The following is a 21,768-nucleotide window of genomic DNA, read 5'->3' as shown; positions in this document are numbered from 1 at the left end:
GTAATAAGCTCTAACTATTTTTCGCTTGTACTCTTAAGAGGTCTGGGAAATGCTGTTAATTTTTATAAGCAATTTCCCAGCTTATTGCTTTTGCTATTAGCAACAATAACCACATTGTATGAATATACCCTCCCTCCCCCCCATCCCCCCCCCCCCCCCCCCCCCCCCCCGCCTTAACAAATAAAAACAAATGACACACATTTTACAATCTGAATGTGAATGGAGTCATTCTGGTGTTGTTATTCTAGATTTACAATGACCTCTCTGACAACAGAATTTAGTCCCCTGTGGTTGAATCACAACAGAATAAAATTAAAACCATATTTTAATAAACTGTCTTAATAAGAAAATGGGATAAACTAATATTACGGTTACAATGTCATTCCTATATCAAAAAACGCTCTGAGCAAGAGGACACGGAAAAGCCGTCAGAAAGGATCATCAGCAAACCCACTTGGGTCCGAGTGGCTCCACGGGGACGGAGAGCCCGGCTGCAGCGCAGGGACGAGGAACCCCGGCACACCACTCAATTCAGCCCTTTGTAGTGTCGAGGTCTGCTCCCTCCTGCCCTGCGATAAAACACCGGAGTGTTGAGCAATATAAAAACATCTAAAATATGTATTGCGACATTTTATTCCCTCAAGTCCACCGTCGGGAGCGGTGGTTTAACCGCTCTCACGGTAAGTACGTATTTCCTAAACGCTAAGGAGTGAACATAAGCACAGCTCTACCTGCCGTCTTCTCCGAACGCTATTAGAAAAAATACGCTATCAAGTAACGAGCGATCACGTCCTCATTCCCCCGAAGCGTGACGGCAGCTCCCCTCGGCTCCGCGCGCTCATCTCCGCCTCCAAATCCCCGTGAATCCCTTCCCCATCGCCAGCCCCTGCCGAGCCCCCCGCGGCGGGGCGGGATGCAGGCGGGATGCAGGCGCGACCCCCGCCGCTCCCTCCCGAAATAGCTGCCCTGGGCGCCGCGCCTTTCCCTGCCGCCCCGGCAGGGAGCAGCAGGGGATCGCAGCGCCCTTCCCTGCGCACGTACGCGTGCACACACACGCGCACACACAGACAGACACGCGCGCTGTCCCCCAAGGTCGCGGCGCTGCGCGGGGCGCTGCGGGGCTGCCGGGCGCCCGCAGGTGCGCAATGCGGGATAGGGAAGGAGGGCGAGGGGCGCCGCCTCCGCGCTGCCCGCCGCCGCCCCGCGGCTCCCGGGGGCGCTGCCGGCTCCGCGGCCGCGGCGCATCGCGGACTATAAGGGACCGCTCTCTCCGCCCCCGGCGGAGTCTCCCTCCGCCCCCGCCCGCGCTCTCCACCCCTTCCTCCGGCCGCGGAGAAGGGCATGGAGTTTGCGGGAGCCTATAAAAGCTCCTGAGAGGGCGCCGGGGACACGGCGCTGCGACTGCCTCCGCGCACACGGCCGAGCCGCGCACCATGTCCCACCACTGGGGTTACGGCAGCCACGACGGTGAGTGCCCCGAGCGGCCGGTGGGGCTGCGGGGCGGGCATCTGCCGGGAGCAGCGCCGAGACCTTGCCCGGACCGGGAACGAGCTCGGAGGAGCTTTTAAATTTCTTTTCTTTTTTTTTTTTTCTTTTTTTTTTTTTTTTTGTTTGGTTTTTTTTCCTCTTTTTTCCTTTTAACCTTGAGATGCCGCCTGCGCCTGAGCAGCGAGCCGGGCACGGCGCGCCGCGCGGTTTGCCTGGAGCATCTTCTAGTTTCCTACTGTCATTCCTTTACTTCGGTAGCGGTGCGACGCGAAAGGGAGAACGGGGCGCTGCTCGAGCAGGATGGGGTGGCCTCTAGAAGGACTCCCCGGTGAAACTTCAGCCTCCAAGGCTGAGGAACTGGGGGTCCCTGCCTTGCTCCCCAGGTGGGACTTCCCCTTGTCAACGATGCCAGCCTGTTGGGATGGTGCGTTGTTAAAGGCTGATGCTAGTGTTAAACCATTCCGGTTTCTAGAATGAGGGTTATCTTTTATATCCCCTGAACTTCGTGTCTTTTCCCACTGATTTGCTTTACGCTGTCTTGCAGGACCCGCTCACTGGCACGAACACTTCCCCGTCGCCAATGGAGAGCGCCAGTCCCCTATTGCTATTTGCACCAAGTCTGCCAAGTACGACTCCTCTCTGAAGCCTCTCAGCTTCAGTTATGATGCCAGCACGGCTAGAAACATAGTCAACAATGGGCATTCCTTCAACGTGGAGTTTGATGATTCTTCTGATAAGTCAGGTGAGACCTCATATTCGTATGCAAGACTAGAGATGTAGAAGCTGCTACCACGGATACTAAAATGTCTATTGAGACCATAGGTGTTTTCAAAGAAAGAAAAATACCAAAGTGTTTAGGCTTCAGTCAAATCAAGATTCAGCCCTTCCAAATACAGCATCCCATATGGCTCCTGCAGGCTACAACAAATCTGAGTTCAGTTAAAAGAAAACTAAGCCCATCTAGGCAGTTTTGAGATGCTCTGCACTAAACTCCAGAGAAGTGAATTGCTCTATGTTTGTTTAAGTTGGAAAGATTTGGATAAAGGCTCAAGAACAATTTTAGGCATAGGTCGTCATAAGCTACCGGCCGAATGGTTAAAAGAAAAGGCAAAATATATCAGAGGAAGAAATTGGCCTTAGAATAACAAAAGATTGCAGTTAACAGCTTTGAGTAGAAACAGTTTGAAAATAGTTTTGTTGGTTATCAAAATATTATTTCATATTTCTGAAGCCAATATGCTCCCAGGTGATTACAGAAACAGAAGAATTATTAGAAAATACTTCTTCGTTCTGTTGTAATTTAAGGAAGTATTACCCCTGACATTTCTTGACTCTGGGCTTTCTAGATAAAGACAGTATATCTGACACATTCTCACAAAGTTTGCTAGCAGGCAGTCATTCCGCAGCATCTTACTGTTCATTTTAATGTGTAAGGAAAACCAGTACCAAATCCTGCGAACTTTTCAGTAATCACTACTGAAAGGAATGGCTGCATTGTTGGACAGACAAAATCCAAGCCGCAGTTGCAACAGGGGGTTTGTAGGTTGTGTTTTATTGTAGTTTTTCAGCTGGTTGAATTTGTAGAAATCATCATCCTGCTACAACGAATCTGCCTCTATTTTTTATTGAGATAGCAAACCCAATCCTATTGTAACTTGTTGCCTTGTCTAGATTCTGCCTGATTTAACTTGCTTGATTAAGTGCCCTATTTTTCCTAAGCTGTTTCATTAGCAATGCCAGTTATGGAATGGTGCTGAAAACAAATGATCCATATTGCTAAAGACGTGGGGTTTTGCAGGTAATGTAATGGCATAACAGACGTTATTAAGTGGTCAGCAATCATTTGTATAAGTACACATAGATCCATGTATAATTTACATAGAGGAACCAGATTAGTATTTGTATGTTTGGTTTTTTTTTTAAAAGTATATTCTGACTTCTTAGTATTTTTTTTTATGAAGTGTTGAGGAGCTAAAGGAGCTGAATGCGTGTTCATTTTAACAGTGTCACGGGGAATAAGATTAAACAATTCAGAGTACAAAGAAAGATTATATTTTTCATCAGACACATTTGAGTCCATTCTCACTGTCAACCTCCTCTCGCTGAGCCCAAAGGAAGCAGTTTCAAGTCTTCATAGTATAATGAAACTATTATCTGTTGACTTTGTGTGTGTATAAGTTTGGGAAGACTGTGAAAATCGGGTTGAATTTGATAACTTGGGAGGAAAAAAAATGGCAGGAACGTATAATAATCTAAAGAAATGTCTGTAGGCAGAGTGCTTTTTGAGAAAAGTCGGTGCAGAACCAGAACATCTGTGACAGGGATCCTCTGACAGATATGCAGTGACACAGCTTTCAGAGTGGGAGGATAGGAGATGCAAGTAGAAATATTCTCAGTAGCTCTATTAGTGAATCAGAAACTGATTATCCTTTAGGAAAAAAAAAATAGATCTCTGAAACCAAGTAAGGCTGGATTCTTCAGTATCATGCTTCCTATTGAAAATTACAGTGCATAGAATCTACCTGGCAGCACACTTAATGACTTCATTTGTATGCAGTTAACTAGGTAACCTACTTTCCTTACACAGAATAGAGCTGCCTTTGACTTGACTCTACTTGATTCACTCCTATTTCTGAATTTGAGACTAACTGTAATGTGCATACCAAATTCTTGATTACGCATCACGCAACAGTCACAAGGAGAAGCTATGTGAGATTGTGATGTGCTGATATGTTTTACAGAAAACAGCGGAAGAAAATCCTGTAAATACTTCCCACAGTCTATAGTGCTTGCTCCTATGAGCTGTCCTGTGTTCAATAATGAATTATCTGTGGTGCAAAATGAAGTAATAAGATCATTGTGTGTGAATAATCTTCAAGACATAATTGCACACAAAGAAGTACATCCATTCTTTAAGAATCTTCTAATAACACTGAAGTAAATTGTGACTAATAACAATGAAGTAAATTAAACAGCAGTTCTAGGTATTAATGTCTGTTTGCCTCCTGCTCTTTATTGTATGGAAAATGAGTTCTTGCAATAGTATCGTAAAAATACATAAGAAAGCTAAAATGCATGTTTGGATAAAACTGTTTGAAAGTAGTTGTTACTTATTTCTTTGATTCATAAAATATGTAATGTGAATACTTTTGATCACATGTAACAACAAGTAGATACCAGAATAATTGAAAATTTTATGTAAAATATTTTTCACCCAAATAAAAGACTTTCCCCCCAGAATGTATATTTATTACGTTGTGTGTGTGCATACAGATTGTAGTGTAAAGCTTCTGCCTATATCTGTGAAAACTAAAGAAAAGATTAGGACTTTGTAGAGCGATATCCTATCTATAGTCTTTAGCATAGTAAGGATATACAATAAAAGTTTAAATTTTAACAAAAATATATGCAATTTATATGACTAATGTATCTTTACAGAAGGAAATGGTTTTCTTCTCTGCTTTTAGACCTCTTTACTAATAGGTGGAGCTTTGTAGACATAACTCTTCATTCAGGTTGTAGTTATGCCTATGACCCATACGATTTTATTTTACAATGATGTTTTAACAAAGAAATGATGTTAAAATATTTATGGTAGCTTTAGAACCTGGGTTTTTCTTACTTTCTTGTTAATTTTCATACATATGCTTAAGACGTTACTAGCCTGTTAAAATCCTCTTCCCAAGCAATTATCCCCAAATCTATTTCAGTTCTTGTAGTATAGCCTTTGAATATCTTGGATTATGTGGTAGCTGATATATTCCAGAATACAATTCTAAAGGCTCAGTCTCTTCACAAAGTGAATCCCCTTCATATTTCATGAATGCGAGTTGATAGAAATGGTGTATGGAAAGGAAATCCACAAGTCGGCATTGCCATATTCATGAATGCTTTTGTTTGCTACAATGCCATTATTTCTCTTAGATAAAGGATGTCTTCTGTCTTGTTTCCCCACAGGTATTTGAATGTTTTCTTGGACTTGTGTACAGAAAGCGAACAGAGGGAACTTCCAGTTGTTACTTATTTTCCCTTCTTCTAAAGTTCTTGCAGCTACTTTCTTAGTTCTCATGTCCAGTGTCTTTTAATAAGCATAAAATTATTTGTAGGCATTAATATTTAAAATTCTGTAGCTTAAAATAAAAGTTTAAATTACTTTAGATTCATTATGATAAAATGTCACTAGGATTAAAACTCTAAATTAAGGTTCATCCAGTCTTGTATCTTGGAATCTGACCTTCCACCCATGAGTGAAAGAAATGGTGCTGATAACTGTTGAATTATAATAATGCACTTTATTTTAGGAACTTTATAGCAAAGGAGTATTTCATTAAGCGTTCTTATTTTATCATATTGATCACTTTACATTATAGCCTGCTGCAACGATGTGTATATCACTTCAGTCACTTTAAAAAACAGAAGTAAACAGCAGCTTCTCAGAGCTGTAAAACCACAGGAAGTGACTTTGCTCAAGAAAGCCTGAAGAGCCTGAAAGAAGAGTTTGTAACGTACTTATAATGTGTTCTCTGTGTAGTTTCCCAGAAAACTTTTCAGAATTCACCTAAACCCTGAAATTCAAATGGCAAATTCTCACAGCAGTAGACACTGTATTATGTGTTTTCTGATCGTGTATGATGAGTTTATAAAAGGAGGAAGTCAATCAGCAGTTAATTTATTCCATAACAAGAATGTTAAAATATCATATTTTAGCTGTGGAATCTGACAGAAGTGAGTTGCAATGATGGTGTAAGGCTCTAGAGACATTACTAAATGTACTCCTAATTTCTGCTGGTAGACGAGTCTCTTAATTATTTCCTTTTCCTTCACTGCCAGTGAGCTAGAGATAATACTGAAATCCAAGACAGAGTCCCAAGGAAATCTGACACTTCTGCAGATATTCAGTTGTAGTGGAACTTCAAAATTATGAGGAGACCTAGGGAAATTAAAATATAACATTGACCTCAGAACTAGCACCCCTTGGGAGACTTTCACTAGTTGTAATCAAATATATTATGCAATTCTTCTTATAATTGTAAATATTAATGAGGAAGCTTCAACTGTCTTGAATTATGACTTGTTGTGAACAAACCAATTTATTTTATTATATTTGTTAATCAATAGCCAGTGCAATACTCGGCAGTGAGTTACCCTAAAAGTTGTGCCGCTGTTGTTCTCTTCCTAAACTTCTGCATCAGCAGGTAAACTGAGGAAGAAACATATAGGTCTGCGGTCCTTAAGGTACAACTTTTAATTCAAGTCACTGCCACTGGGCTATTTTTAGGCTTCCCGCCTGTAAGGATGTAATATTACCTATGGCAGGATAAAATTGCATGTTATCAGTATACAGTCAGGGATTGAAAGTCCATAATGCAGTACAGCCTAAGAAATGTGTTGACTTCTGAATCATAAATCAAGGAACTGTTTGCTTATAGCTTTAGGAGACTGTATGCAAACACCTTTTGATGTGTGACAAGTACCTTTATACACAGGTACAATTAGAAAGTCAGAAGTCCCAGTGGGTGTGTGATCATTAAGTCATTTCTCCTGTGAACTGGGATCACCAGAAGCTGCAAAGCCTGTGTGAGCAGGTGACTTGAGAATAGCCTTAGTGCTTCCAGGAACTGGAAAGGAAGATGAGAAGGCTTGAGATCAGTCCTGCATGTTTCAGATCTTCATTTCTTTACAGAGCCCAAATATGCCATTTACTTACATCAATGCTTTTTTTGTGTTTTTTGTTTGTTTGGTTGGTTGGTTGGTTTTGTTGATTTTTTTTTTTTCACATAACTTCTGTGCCAAAATTTGATATGGATTATCTATTTAACAAGCATGGCAACTTCCTTTCTGCCTTCCAGATTCCTCCTTTAGAGACACTTTAGTGCAGAACCAGGAGAAATCAGCCAGCTGGTATCATCTAGGGCCACTTGGAAAAGCTTATTTTTAAGATATAATGAAGCTGTTTGCCACATGTCACCATGACTACCATGACTGTGCCCAGTTGATATATTTATTCGTTTCTTATCGGCAGGAGTGACTGCTGAGTATTTAGAGGCAATACTCACTCTGAGTTTGTTCATCCTTCGTTAGATCTCGACATAGTATGTGCATCATGTCCAATGCACAATTTTCAGTACTGTAAGCAATCACTGAGATTAATATTTTAGTTATTACGATTAGAAATTAAGCCAATTACTGCTTTTAAGTTAATTTTAATGCTTCCAACTCAGTTTTAACAAAAATTGCCAGCTTGCGTGGGGTGAAAGGTGAGGATTGACTGCTGATTAGGGACTCGGGGTAGCACCTTACAACTCACAGGGAATCTCTAATTAAGAGAATGCATGAGAGATAAAATCCACTGATCGCAAATAGTGGGATTGTATCCTTAAGCAGGTCAGAGTCTCTAGCTATTACCCAGTCTGGATCAAGTAGTTCATCTTTGGTGAATTAGAATCGCTGACCTGCTGATACACACGTCTGCAGACCTGCTACATTTTGGCAGATGTTTCATTTTGGCCTATCTCTGTGGAACATCCCTGTTGACTTATCAGACTAACCCTCTTGCAAGTTCAGAGTAGGGCTGTTTATGTTTTTTTTTTTTTTCTTATGAGATACTGACTACTTAGTGTTTTTCTCTTGGTGAAACCCATTACAGATGTCGTCTGCAGGTATGATCCCTATAGTTGGGTACTCGTGTGCTGTCTTGCTCTCCTGCTTGTCATGATACAGCATCCTAGGAGGAATGTCTCATAGAGAGAACACGAAGAAGGAAACATCTTACAAAGTAGGACTCTTTGTACTCCACATTTCACAGAAGTGACAGCTCACCCTAACTGAACTCTTCAGTCTGTTAGATGGGGAAGCCCATCCTTGCATAAGGACACAAGGCTAATCCCTGTGCATCCTCATAAGAGCCTTTTTTGTGCCATTAATAGTGCATGATGTTCAAGATTCTTTTTTTGTTTTCAAGTAATGCTTCATTTACTTTGTTTCCTCAAGGCCTGTTTTCTATCTTAACAGATGTCTGTGTGAACACAAATGCTTACATAACATTAATGTTAATGTATCTACTGTGCATATATTTATATATGCACATACCTATGTCATATACATGCGTACATCTACTGTAGGCTGATACTAAGTCATGGCTTTCCTTTTGCCAAAGCAATGTCTGCGCAAGCCAGCTGTCCTCAAAGGCAGATGCTTGAAATGTCCTGCTGCTAGGGTTTTTTGGTGATATTTCAGTTAGAAGTAAATTTCTGAAGTTTTGAGCTCCTAACTGTCCATCATACCCTAGTGGACCTGTTGTTTCAGCTGCTGCAAGGAGCTTTGCTGTCAGTGATTTCCATTTGAAGAACACTTTCTCATTCTGCATTTTTGTAGAGTGACAGAGTAGTATTTTTCTTACTACATTAATTGTATGACAGAAAGTTCTTTCTAACTCATGAAATGATCTTGTAATTCAGGCAGATTGAGTATATCGTTGACAGGATGAAATTTGTTAGTCTTGTACTCACTATAGAGAGACCATCCTGTAGAAGATAAATGAATAACAGTAATTCCACAGTATTCCTGTAAAAATTCACATGTGGATGCTGTCACTTCATGGGAAAAAAGGTGTGAAGTGGTCCATTGTATTTTTCACAGAGGTATACTGCTTTGCATAGGAAATGTGACTTGGCTTTACAAGAACAGTGAAGCTGTGTGGCTTCAGTAACCAACTGTCCTAGATGCAGCAAAATGGCCTTTGATTTCTGCACGTTTCCAAATATCCTAAGAAAGGGTAATGGAGAAAAAACAAGGTTCTCTTCTTTATCCAAGAAACCTGAGACATAAATGGAACAGTTCGTGTGGTTATTTGACTTTCCAAATTAGCTCTGCTAATTCTTATTTTCACCTGATTTAAGAAGTTATGAGATCATTTAAAATACAGTGCAATATAATTAGTGGATGTTACTAGTATAACTTCCTCAGTAAAGAGTAGAAGGTTGAAAACAGTTACCATTTCTTAAACTAACAAAGTACTTCCAAGTTTTTCTCGCTGTAACATTCCAAATAACTGTCAAATAGGAAAAAAAAAAGTTGCATTTTCAAGCTATCACCTTTAAAACTGTTACACATCTATGGAGATGGGGTTAGTGACAGATGATGTTGTGTAAGCTGAATCTGTAAGAAAAGAATATGTTTTCCAGGTTGTCCTGTGCTGTCTTTCCCCTGGATCTGAGGCTGTGCTATATAACAAAAGGGAGCACAGCTATGCATTGATTTCTAGGGTGGTTTCCACTAACACTAATTTCAAAAGGAAGGGAGATGATGATCAGATGCTCAGATATGGATCAGAATTTCCCCATTCCTTTAAAAAAAAAAAAACAGATTGGAAATGTTGGACTTCTGTCATAAATGTGGCCTGAATTGATGTTCCTGGGCAGGGAAGTTCCCGGTGTGAATGTTGTTCCAATTCTTGATGAACTTTTACTTTGCAAAAGCTGGTAACATTTATTCATGGGTTAAAAAGCTTGTGCTGGAAAAAAAAATGAAGGTCTAACGTTTCTACTTTGCCTTTTAAGTTTAATTTTAAATTTTACTTCTTTGAAAGGCTGAGAAGCATTAAAAAATAATTGCTTTATGTAGGCTAGAACAAGAAGGGCTGTTCTATAATTAAGCCTGCTGAATTTGTATTCATTCACACTAATCTAATTATTACTTTCTTTGAATGCTCTGCTGTGAGTCAAAATAAGCTAGTGCTGGATTTGAGAACCACAGACTGAGAAAAGTAAGCAAAAACTGCAAAGAGATTTTTGTGCATCTTTTGAGTTTTATGAGACCATAGCAAACTTTGTGTGGAGAAATAACACTGCAAATGGATTTAAGAAGATTGCATGGTTCTGCTTTTCAGCATGCTTTCCATTGACTAATAATGGCAGATTAACCTGTGCTGCACTAGTGCTTTCTGAGGTTGAGGAATGGTGGAATCTTAGTCCATTTGTACCTGCAATGAGCAGCAGGTCCATCAGCCGAAGGAACTGAAACTGAAACATTGCAACTCCATGGCATCATTTTTAAATGAAGCATGACCTTGTGTAGATTAAATAATCATTGTATCTGTAAAGATATAACAACCAATTACTTCATTTTCAAAAGGAACTAATGCACATTTACAGTGGCCATTCTGAAAAAAAAAGGTATTCCGATCTGTAGTCCTGTACTTGAAACAGTTAGGCTTCTTGGCAGCTGGCACATGCATAAACATAAAAGTAAAGTAAGATATGTTCCTATTTAATTACTTTAAGTAGCCATTCTTCTTTGCATCGCATAGCTGGCAGTAGGTAGGGCAAGTCTTGGTCTGTTGACTGTTCAGTGTTGGCTACAGTATCAGAAATTGCAAAGACTGAAGGGGAACATATATTCACATTTTTTCGAATAGAAATACATGTTGGGAGACTTCTAAATATATTTACCAAAGGAGCCCCAGGCAAATGCTAAATTTGTCCACTGAACCCAAATTTTGCATGTGTAAGGCACATCGGTGCAAACTAATGTGTTTTTTCTCTCTCTTATATTTAATTTTCACGTATTCCAGTTTTTCAGTCAAATCCTTATCACCTCATTGCCAAGTATCCACAACTGTTGTTGTCCATGCTTGTGTACAATCAGAATTATTCAAACCTGAACAGACAGTGACCTTTTCCTATCTGCATTTGATGTATATTTTCATACATGCACGCATCGTGATAGTGTCTAAACTAATTGTAGGCTGAGAGGAAAGCATCTTCACTCCACAGAACCATTTTGTTTGTGGCACATACACAGAGAACACTCACACATAATATCTGATGTCAACACTCTTCTGTCACTTTATTGTGTGTATGTAGAGTAATTGAGCTCTAAGATATATATATAATGTTTCAAATTACACTTGAAAATATTTTTATATTTTAGATATTAACATCTTAAAGATTTAATTGTCAATTTGAGATTTTGAAAAAACCAAAACCAACAAACCACAAGCCAATGTGAAACTTCACTCTAATAACTTAGATAAATAGTTCTATTTAATAGAACTATTTGTTATTGTTCTGTGCTTTATGCTACACTGGAGGAGACATTGTCTGTGCCTTGAGCGTTTTGCAGTAATAGGGCTTGATCCTGCATATCTTAATGGTGATTAGTCATACTTTAAGTACAAGGTTAAAACTAAGAAGCAGAATAAGGGAACTCAGGGGAACTTGCTCTTGTATAATTGAAAATGTGGCTGGGCACTCCACTTACAGCAATCCCATAGCAGGAGTAATGTCAGATAGTGGAGAGTATAAGTAAATGCCTCATTTCCAATTCATATGTTGAAAAAAAAAAAATCTGCCTCTGCAGGCATTGCTGTTTTCACCACCAGTTTTTAAACTCATTCTTGAGGAGTAAAGGATGGAAGGGACAACAGTTGAATTCATATCTCTGCAATGCCTTGCATTGTGCCTAGCCCTTTACCTTGCTACAACCCATGGCTAACAGGTATTTAGGTTTAATTTGGAACCAAACCCATTTTACTCAATCCAATCTACCGCAGGATTTGCAGGATTAAGGCCTAAATGGATAAAGTGTCTAAAATGAAGGAACAGAGTATGTTAGTAAATGAAAGATGATTTCAAGTGTACTTCCATAGAATAACTCTATATGGGCCTCTTACAAAAGCTATCCTTTTTCTTGGTCTTTTTTATCTATTTGGTGACAGAAAAGTTACATCCTTAGCTCTCTCCTCATCACCTGTAATATTAGCATGCCTGTTAAAATGCTGATGAGACACTCACTGTAAAGTCACTTATGATTTTGTGTTTCTTATTGATTTGGATGTATTGCAGAAATGTGCCATTGAAGATGATCTGGAGTAGCATGGCAGCATGCAGAGCAATGAGCTGTAATCCCTTGGAAGACCTGAGATGGGCATTCCAGTTTGAAATAAGCCTTGGTAACAAAGGTTATGGGAGATGCTAATAGATACTATTTGCTTTGCAGTGCTGCAAGGAGGAGCGTTGGATGGAGTGTACAGACTGGTCCAGTTTCACATTCACTGGGGATCCTGTGAGGGCCAAGGGTCTGAGCACACTGTGGATGGTGTGACGTATGATGCAGAGGTAGGACATGCATTAACTTTTGCAGTCTTTTGTGTATAATGAGATTGGGGGGATTTGTTGTGTGTTGTGGGTTTTTTTTTTCTTAATATTCCACCACAGTAGCAGCTTCTTTACAGGGCAGGAGGTGGTGAAGGTTACCGTAGATGCTACCTAGAACCTACTCTGTGCAAGAGCAAAGATTAGAATTGGATGACTCTTGTAGTATATTCTTTTTGAGCAACTTCATGTCAAAGAGACTGCAAAAAATGAAAAGCTCACATTAATGATCAGTGGTTTTCCTCTGCTTTATTGGTGACACTTGAAAAATATGAAGAAATAGAATTGCGGTACCTCTGTACACATACAGCTCCTTCTCCTGGCTTAAATTTAGCATCATAGACATTTATATAAACACCAGAATAATTTTGTGACAGACTCTTTCATCTTTTGGTAGCAAAGAAGCAAGGGGAGCTGTGAAGAGGGCAGGTATCAAAGTGATACCTTGCAGGCACTTTGTAATATCCTTAAGACTTCAGACGTCTCTTGGACCACTTAAGACTCTGTATTACAGTCTCACTACAGAAATGGAGTGACTTTAGTGCCTTGCATCCCATCTTTCTTTGTTCTCTATTTAGAAATCTACCTCTGGATACTGTGACAGACTTTTTAAACCCTTCTGTAGATACCCTTAACTGAACATACCTGTGAATTGCATTGACTGATAAAAGAAATAGCTCCATAAATTCATTGGTTCTGCCTCTTTTTCGTGAGACAGAAGTAGCTTCTGTCGTATCTGAGAAAGTTACCATTGCCTTGCATCTGTTCACAATACCATAATTACTCGCTCAACTTGATTTGCAGATATGGAGAAACAGACAGATGAACTTAAATTAGAAATAACTTTGAAATGGAAAACAAAACAGCATCCTGGCTAACATCACCTGGAGATTCGTTTCATATTCTTTACAAAGGCTTTCCAGAAACTGATAGGACTGTTTTTTGAAAACTCTCTAGATTGTGAGTCAGATCTATAGTTAATGTGTCTTTTCTGCTTCTTCTGACACTGAAAATCATTCAGGATATATAGCATCGAAATACCAAATCAAAGTCCTGCAGGCTACATGCAGGCAAAACTCATGCTGAAGACAACAGGTATTTCGCCAGACTCGAAGCAGAATGATACAGCCATAGTTTGCATTTAAAATTCATCTGGGAATAAGAGTGAGAAGCAAAATAAAATGTATGACAGAGATCTCTTTGCAGAAATGAAACTTGAAAATAGATGAATGATTAAACAAATTCTTAACTGTACACAAAAGTTTTAAAATGTCAGCTGTAAAACACCATCTGCTCTTAATGTTTAATAAATTACTTCCCTGCATCTTCATTTGTAAAATATTGTGGATGCTATATCATCCTCATAGAGCTTGTTGTTTTCTTGTTCCTAGCTCCATCTTGTTCACTGGAATGTAAAATATGGTAAATTTGCTGAAGCTGTGAAGCACCCTGATGGTCTGGCTGTGGTAGGCGTCTTCCTGAAGGTTAGTTAAACTTTTTATTATCAGGGCGAGTCCAATATATTCACTGTGATGCAGGGGGACCTAAAAGCCTAAAATACATGGTAAAGCAGCATTATGTTATGTTACCTAAACCCATAGCAAACTAGGTGGTGCTTCAAATTCTTGGCTTTCTCTACACATAAAAATTGTATGTTACCCATGGAGTATGACTGCCATCCATCACAGCGGCAGCCGTATAGCAGGATACTTGCCTTCAGCGACACTACTCTTATCAGTGAAAGGCGATATGAATGACTGACAAAGTTATGCGTATGTGAATCTGCAGTAGGACCAGTCTAAATAACACCTATTTTCCTGTCATTGTTAAACGTCCAGCACTTCTTGTCTGAGTTGAAATGTCTTCACCACTTGCTGGAGAAGGTGGCTCTACCTCAGCAGTGGGTACTCTGTCCTGGCCTCACTGTATTTTATTAGAAGGTTGACTTCTATGAATAAAGAACAGCTAAAGTCCAGAAATAAATCCACACACTAAACGAAAATAACTTTATTCTGTCCAGTGTCCTTGGCTGACCCATTTGTGCTGACTGTCAACTGACATGATTTTACAGAGACAGTTCCAGTCACTTTTGCTGTACTATTCCTGTTATGTAACGAAATGGTGCTGGGAAAAATATTTCTTTGAGAACTGTAACAGAAAACTAAAGGTATTGTGAGAGTGCATGGTTATTTTCTTTTCATATGGTTTGTTTTACAGGTAGGAAATGCCAGGCCTGAAATACAGAAAGTTGTGGATGCTCTGAACTCCATTCAAACCAAGGTAATATTTGCTGCCTGTGTTGATTGACACCAATCACAACTGTGCTGTGTTGTGTTCTTCAGAAAGTGGATTTTTTACTTCTTCCCAATCTAATGCATGTACAAAAGTAAAACAAACCTTCCTGCCATCAGCACTGATGCTCCTGCACCCCTAAATGCAAAAGAGATTTGAATGAAGTTGTGGTAGAGGGCAGGGAATAATGGAAATGGGAATCATTTTCTGTCTCTGTGACCACATTTCTCTGTCATATAACTGCATTTAAACCCATAGGGTAGGATTCATCTTCCAAATCTAACTACTCTTTTAGGTGCCCTTTCTAGTCAGTAGTGACAAATGCAAAAGACACTTTCCCTCATCTCTGCATCTGTGAGATAAATTTCCTTCCTCCAAGAGGGCATGCTTCTCTTGGGTATTTCTAGAGAGTCAGAGAAGTGTGATAGGGATATATAACTCTTAGGAAAAAAATCCTTTCTATATTTTGAATATTGTGTGAAGTATGTGTGTGATCCTAATGAGCTGAGTAAGGAGAAATTGAAAGTACTCACTGAGTAATTAGGTACCTTCATAGTGGGTAAAGGCCTGTGTCAGTGTATACACAGGAAAGGTAAAGAATGAGACTATGCTGTCACATTTGTCATCAAGCTCCTTTTGAAGTAAGTGGATGTTGCCATTTACTGCAGTGGACTCTCCAGCAAGTCTCCCATGTTGTGTATTTCCAGTGCTATTAGTGTATACGACATCTGAAATCTCATTGTTCCTTCAAGCAACGTCAAATCATATCTCTTGGAGCGAGGAACATAACTTCAGTATTTGAAATGAGAAACATTGTCTTGAAGGTCTTATAAGAAATAAATTGCTGAAAGTTTTTAATCCCAAGTGAGGTACTCAACACATCCTGTCAAACTCCATTTCAGCCTTTCTCCAAACATGAAGCTTCCCATAGGAGACTTTACTGCTGCAAGCCCAGTGTATGTATGTGATCTCTTCGCTGATGTTAGCCCATTCTTTATTGTAGGGAAAGCAAGCTTCCTTCACAAACTTTGACCCTACTGGGCTGCTTCCTGCATGCAGAGACTATTGGACGTACCCTGGCTCACTGACCACTCCTCCGCTGTTGGAGTGTGTCATCTGGCATGTTCTGAAGGAGCCCATCACTGTCAGCCCTGAGCAGGTAGGTCTCCAATGGACGGTGCCGGTAGATGTGTACTGGAGTTGTATTGATTGCTTCAGTTCAGTCTTTCTGGTAATCTTTGAAGTGGCAGTTTATGTTACTGTAGAGCTATGCGGAATTAGCTTGCATCACATGTAAGGAATTTATATCTGAAGTTGTTATCCTGGCAGGACTCTGCTTCTGTGTGTGGAAGTAGAGTTTACTGTAAAATGTAAGGCTGTCCTCCATTTGGACACAGTCCAGGGAAATTTTGTGGGGTTTTATAAAATTTAATCAAGCTTTCCAGATACATAGTTAGAGCTGCCATGTGGTAAAAAATCTGGGAAAACTGTAGCATGCATGAAAGGATCATTTGCACATGCAGAGTTAGTCTCGCATGTATTGTGAGCACCAGCAGGTGTGCTTGTGCATGCACACACCACCTATCTGGGTATACTTGTCCTGAAAATACTGGGCTTACAAAGCATCTGAGGAGCATGCATTCTGCATCTGCAGTCTCACAATGCAGCTGATTTGTTGGTCTTCCAGTATTTCCAGGGCACAGAGCTCATTTTACAAGTTCTGTTCAGCACAGAACAGACTGGGGAATCCCATGCAGAATTGTGACAATCCTAACAAAACTGCATTGTTTGGAAGAGGCAAAACTTGCAGATTCCAGAAGTCGGCTTGCTGAAAAAAATGCTTTATTCTGTTGAGCAATTTGAGGAGGATAGAGTCTTCCTAATAGGAAGGAGCTCATGCAGATTAAACCCCTTTTGGCCCTAGTTTTCTGCACTATCCATTAATGAAATTACGCAGAGACAAGATTCCATCCTCGGGTTCACATCTGTGTGCTTGGAAGATATAAATAGACCCTAGAGCCTATAAATATAAACTAGCCTTGAAGGGCTTTAGTTTATCCTTCAAACTCTTAAATCCCTTTTATCAGTGGCAGAGATGTAACAATTTACACAATTCTAGGGTGTTTATTCAGCTGATGTGAGAAAAGTGTAATGGTGCAGTTGTTGGACTTCATGTAATAAAAGGTAGAATAAATGATATGGAAGAACTTCTGGAAATAATAATTATAGCAATGATTACCATTAATAAACTGCAAGGGAGCATTAAAGTTGGCACTGTTTACTTGTTCTAAACTGCTGGTATTGCTATTGATAATCCATGCAAATATGGTTTTATTATAGGGCAGGAGCACATTCACCAGAATAGAGTTGTTTTTCCTACTACACCTACTTTAACCACCTACAAGTGGTAAAAGACACCACTTGTTTCTCCTACACCCCCCTCCATATTACCATCAACATTTCAAAGATGGATTTGAGATCAAAACTGTCTGTGGCAGCTTGCCTTTCTGTTACAAAACTGATAAAAACAAGAAACTATAAAGCAGAGTATTGACACTTGGTTCAAGTTGGACTGGTTTTCCAAAGGTAGATAAAAGCTGGATATTACAGCAGGTTGTAGCCAGCGCATTATCGTTTGCTGTAGTGACACAGTAGTTCCTGGCAGAGGGGGAGCTCTGAACTTTGTTCTGGTTGGTCCTGAAAGTAAAGTCTTTTCCTGGGCTGATCACTGCTGGGGGCCTTCCTCCATGAATATGGAAAACCTGGCCTGCAGCCTGACTTGTGTGAAATCCTTTATCCCACCTACATATTTCTGTCAGGAGTTCCAGCTGTCTGTGCAAGGTCACATTTGGGGTGGGTAATTTTATTGGTAGAGTCTTTTTACTAGTTTTAGAGATGCCTACTTAGACATAAAGGGGCAAATAGAAAGAAATAATGCTTTTATTGCATTAGACTGTGCAAATATCAATTTTACTTTAGGAACAAACAATAAAACTTTACAGTAAGCTCCTTTTGATGTGGAACAGTTTTGCCTCTCACAATATTTGAAAATCAAGATGTCTTGGATGAATATGGTTACTTTAATTTGACCTACGAGTAAGGTCTTTTTTTCATTCAGATCTGGATGAAGAACAAACAAATTTTTGTATATGAAGTTCAGGAAATATATGCCTACATCCTTATTTTCTGTGCTTTCTTTGTTGTTTTTGCTGGTATATTTTGTGAACAGGGGCAGGGAAAGGTGTGGATGAAATGCAGAGGCACGTGGGTGGTAACGCCATCTCTAGACTGTTAATGCTGGAAAAACTTTGAGCTGAACTTCTAGTTCAGGCTCAAGTTATATAAAGTTTCGCTGAAACAAGAATACGTGTTTGAGGATGTTTGTGCCTTTTCCCACAGATCTGCAAACTCCGTGGCCTTTGCTTCAATGCTGAGAATGAGCCCGTGTGCCATATGGTGGACAACTGGCGCCCATGTCAGCCTTTGAAGAACAGAGAAGTCAGAGCTTCCTTCCAGTAACCTCAGCGCTGAGTGTGTTAGAAATTGCTGTGTTTGTGAGGAGCCCCTTTTGCTAAGCACAAATCAAACCTTTGCCATGTGTGCCCTGGCAACATCTTGACTCCCAGATCCATTCTTTCTTTTGCTCTGCATCTGAAATGCTAGCTAATGAAATGTGAAAAGCTCTTGGCTTAGGAAAGGGTTCTTAGGGTTGTGGGGTTAGGGGAGGCATCGGGAGGGGTGGCTGTGTGCATTTTGGTGACTCTTACTGTGACTGATGCTTTGGTATAGCGAACAGTATGTTGGCTACTTGGGAAAGGATATGGTGATAGCAAAATAAGCCATTTTAAGAAACCTCATCCACAGATGTGATAGTACACATAACTTACGATAACTTGAAGCTTTTTGAAAAGCACAGGAATACAGAATCTAAATATAATTTAGGAAAAAGTATTTTGAGAAAGCAAAACAAAATGAATATTGTGAATTAGACTTCTTAGATTTTAAGAAACTGACATGTAAATATTTTTGAGACCATTTTACATTTTTACCCATGCTATCAACAACCTTGATCATGTCTTAATGGTAGTGTTGGAATTTTTTTTAATTAAAAATGTCCTAAATTAAGTATTATCTTTAAAATCTGTTATTACCATAGAAATAATACAAAATATCTTTTCCTTGACATAATATATGCTCTAATTTAAAGACAAAAAAATAATATTGTATTTTAGATAACTTCTCTAATAAATCTATACTTATATTCTTGCTTCTGTGTTATTTTAATTCAGGAAACGTGTTACTAATGTCTTTGTATTGTTGCATGGTAAAAATAATTACTAAATGTATACTATATTTGGACCTGGTTTCAGTGTCACTGAAGAGGAATGCAAATCTATATAGATGTGGTCAGAAACTTACTCTAAGTAGCTCTCTGATAGCAGAAGAAAGTGTTAGTTTTGAACAATCATTATGAATTTTCATCAAAGTTAACTGCATACATCTGAAAATGTTATTGAGGAATGGACTTCTTCAAAGCAGTTGCTTAAACATTGCCCTGAGGGGACAACTTAAAAGCAAGGTGCCTCATCCTCATGCAGGACATTTCAATCTATTTCTCCAAATGTCTCAAGACTGTCCCCAGTGCCGGCATTTGGATTTTAGCCTTACAGTATCATATCACATGAATTATTTCAACAGAATATTTTTTTTTATCAGAAATACTACTGAGCAAACAACAGCTTCCAATAACTTCAACTGCTGAATCCTTGTGTTCTCGCAGTTTCATGAATACATATGCAATAGATACCTAAATATGAATCTGTTCTAAATGCACAGGAACCAAACAGTGCCATAAAGGACTACTATCCTTATCAGGCTCATGGCTCTTTTGAGAAAAGCCATCTTCAAATCTCTTATCTCATTGGATGCTGGTCCTAGTTTTAAGGCAGTTTATTATGAGCTTCCTAGTACATCAGGGATGACTAATTTATAAAGTATCAGTTGGGCAGGCTAGGTTCTGAGGCAAACTAAGAAGAAAGACTTCAGAGAATCACAGGATGGCTGAAGTTGGAAGGGATCTCTGGTCATCTGGTCCAACGCTTCTGCTCAAGCAGGTCCACCTAGAGCAGGTTGCCCAGGACCATGCTCAGATGGCATTTGAATACTTCCAAGGATGGAGACTTGCGGGGCTCATGACCCACTTATTTCAGCAGGTAGCATCCTTTTGCTGAAGCTGAACCAATGTGCTTGCTAGCAGTCACAAACACTAAACTTTTTCCTGGAATTGTCTATGTATGCCAGAACTTTCTCTTAAAGGCAGCAAGTCTACTTTGTGCACAATGATTATGCATTATAGTACTCCTAAAATTAAAAAAAATTAATTATGAAAGACCCAGATTTTCAAATTTTAAAACCATGTCTTGACACCTATCATGCACGACTACCAGGTAATAAGACTTTCTGAGAAGTGTTAATTTCATTGGTACATGTACAGCTTAAATATTATTCAGGCTGGTGTGTAACAGAGGATGTGAACTTGAGCCTAATGGCTTGGGTAAAAACTTGGAAACACCTACAAAGTTCTAACCATTGCTGCAACAAAAAAAAATTGTTTCTCATATTCCATTACACTTCCAGGCTGCTTCACAAATAATAAGTAACAGCTAAGACAACCAACATCAGCCATATATTTATCATCTTGTTTGCACAAGCCTGTTTGCCTGGAATGTTGCCAGCGACATATGTTTGCCTTTGCTGAATATGAAGTACTTTTGTATTCAGCCAGACAATGCAAGCTGGTGTTCATAAGTCATATACATGGTGTACAGGAAGAGCCTGCTGTATGTCTCACTTGTGTGGTCTACCAGGGAAGACTATTCTTAAATTGTCTTGTTTTCCCTTTCTTTTTAAGTAAACAAACTTAAAGAGAGCTACTCCCCAAAATCCTCACAAAACCCGCTCTCTAGCATAAAATGGTACATGGCCTTATCACAAATTCACACTTTGCAGTTAGACTTTTGTGCAATGGATAGGCTTTTCAAGGAAGACCTATTTATTAAGGCCGACCCAGAAATGAAGAAAACAATTTCCCTGGTATTCGTGATCCATTTTCTGAATGGAGAGTTCATTTAAGATAAAGGTAAATAGAACCATCCAATTCTTCTACTTGACCTCTGTTCTCCTTCACTATTTGCTCATATGAAGAAGTTATAATTAGGTCTTTCAATTGTTCCACAGCAGATTTAAAACAACACCCACTCTAACATCACAGTCAGACATGTTTCAACTGGAAAACTGTTTATGAGTTCATAATTAAAAAAAAAAAAGAGACCAATTTGGTCATGGAACAGAAGATGAACCACTGCCAGTAGTTGTGTTACTCTCAAGTAGGCAGCTCTGATTAAATGGAAATTTATTTAGAAGGAAGAAAAAAAAAAAGAAAAAGGCTAGTGTGTTGATTTGAAGTCATCGTAAGATATTCAGCCAGCACTTTTATGGGGGAAAGAGAAGCGCGTTCATTTGCAAACTGTTCATTTTGCACAGTTTATGATCTTGTCTCACACTTGTCTGCCAACTCCATGTGTTAGAACATTTTATGATTTCTCCACTGCTATTTCTAAGGATTGGATGTGTCCTAGATTGACATGGGCGGGTAGACTGGGTAGTCAGCAATATTTATAGAAGTCCAGATAGTTTATAGAAGAGTATCACTCACTGAATGACAGCTTTAGGATTCCCTAACTCTTCAAAGAAAAGCCCTGCAGGCAACAACTGTGTTAAATCTAATACAGTAGAAATAAGCAGTGATGAAAGTGCAAGCAGTGGCTTTATTGAA

At 39.4% G+C, this 21,768-nt stretch overlaps 2 protein-coding genes across 3 annotated transcripts; one reads left to right on the top strand and one right to left on the bottom strand.

Annotated features, from left to right (window-relative positions):
• Window positions 1–307: 307 nt before the first annotated feature.
• On the bottom strand, window positions 308–1,343 carry LOC128851270 (translation initiation factor IF-2-like). 2 transcript variants are annotated; one of them, XM_054059025.1, is made up of 2 exons: window positions 732–1,343; window positions 308–569 (listed from the first exon to the last, which is right to left on the bottom strand). In XM_054059025.1, the coding sequence occupies exon 1, from the start codon at window positions 1,341–1,343 to the stop codon at window positions 786–788; it is 558 nt and encodes a 185-aa protein (XP_053915000.1). In that variant the 3' UTR covers window positions 308–569; window positions 732–785. The 2 variants fall into 2 exon arrangements, with proteins under 2 accessions (XP_053915000.1, XP_053915001.1); XM_054059026.1 differs by having other exon boundaries at window positions 308–564.
• On the top strand, window positions 1,298–19,194 carry LOC104056800 (carbonic anhydrase 2). The gene is made up of 7 exons (XM_054059024.1): window positions 1,298–1,467; window positions 2,033–2,230; window positions 12,487–12,605; window positions 14,033–14,125; window positions 14,859–14,921; window positions 15,937–16,092; window positions 18,333–19,194. Exons 1-7 carry the CDS (start codon window positions 1,434–1,436, stop codon window positions 18,450–18,452), a joined length of 783 nt encoding a protein of 260 aa, XP_053914999.1. The 5' UTR covers window positions 1,298–1,433; the 3' UTR covers window positions 18,453–19,194.
• Window positions 19,195–21,768: the final 2,574 nt, after the last annotated feature.

Source organism: Cuculus canorus, chromosome 2, assembly GCF_017976375.1.
Source record: "Cuculus canorus isolate bCucCan1 chromosome 2, bCucCan1.pri, whole genome shotgun sequence".
In the NCBI taxonomy this organism is placed as follows: domain Eukaryota; kingdom Metazoa; phylum Chordata; class Aves; order Cuculiformes; family Cuculidae; genus Cuculus; species Cuculus canorus.
Note: the sequence above shows the minus strand (reverse complement) of the source record. Positions and strands in the feature narration are given on the sequence as shown.

Bases quoted from the DNA above. Each gene is read 5' to 3' on its own strand.
- LOC128851270 (XM_054059025.1), bottom strand. From the start codon at position 1,343: ATGCCCTTCTCCGCGGCCGGAGGAAGGGGTGGAGAGCGCGGGCGGGGG.
- LOC104056800 (XM_054059024.1), top strand. From the start codon at position 1,434: ATGTCCCACCACTGGGGTTACGGCAGCCACGACG. The intron at 2,231-12,486 runs GTGAGACCTCAT...TTTGCTTTGCAG, and splicing joins TGATTCTTCTGATAAGTCAG to TGCTGCAAGGAGGAGCGTTG. The intron at 14,126-14,858 runs GTTAGTTAAACT...TTTGTTTTACAG, and splicing joins TGGTAGGCGTCTTCCTGAAG to GTAGGAAATGCCAGGCCTGA.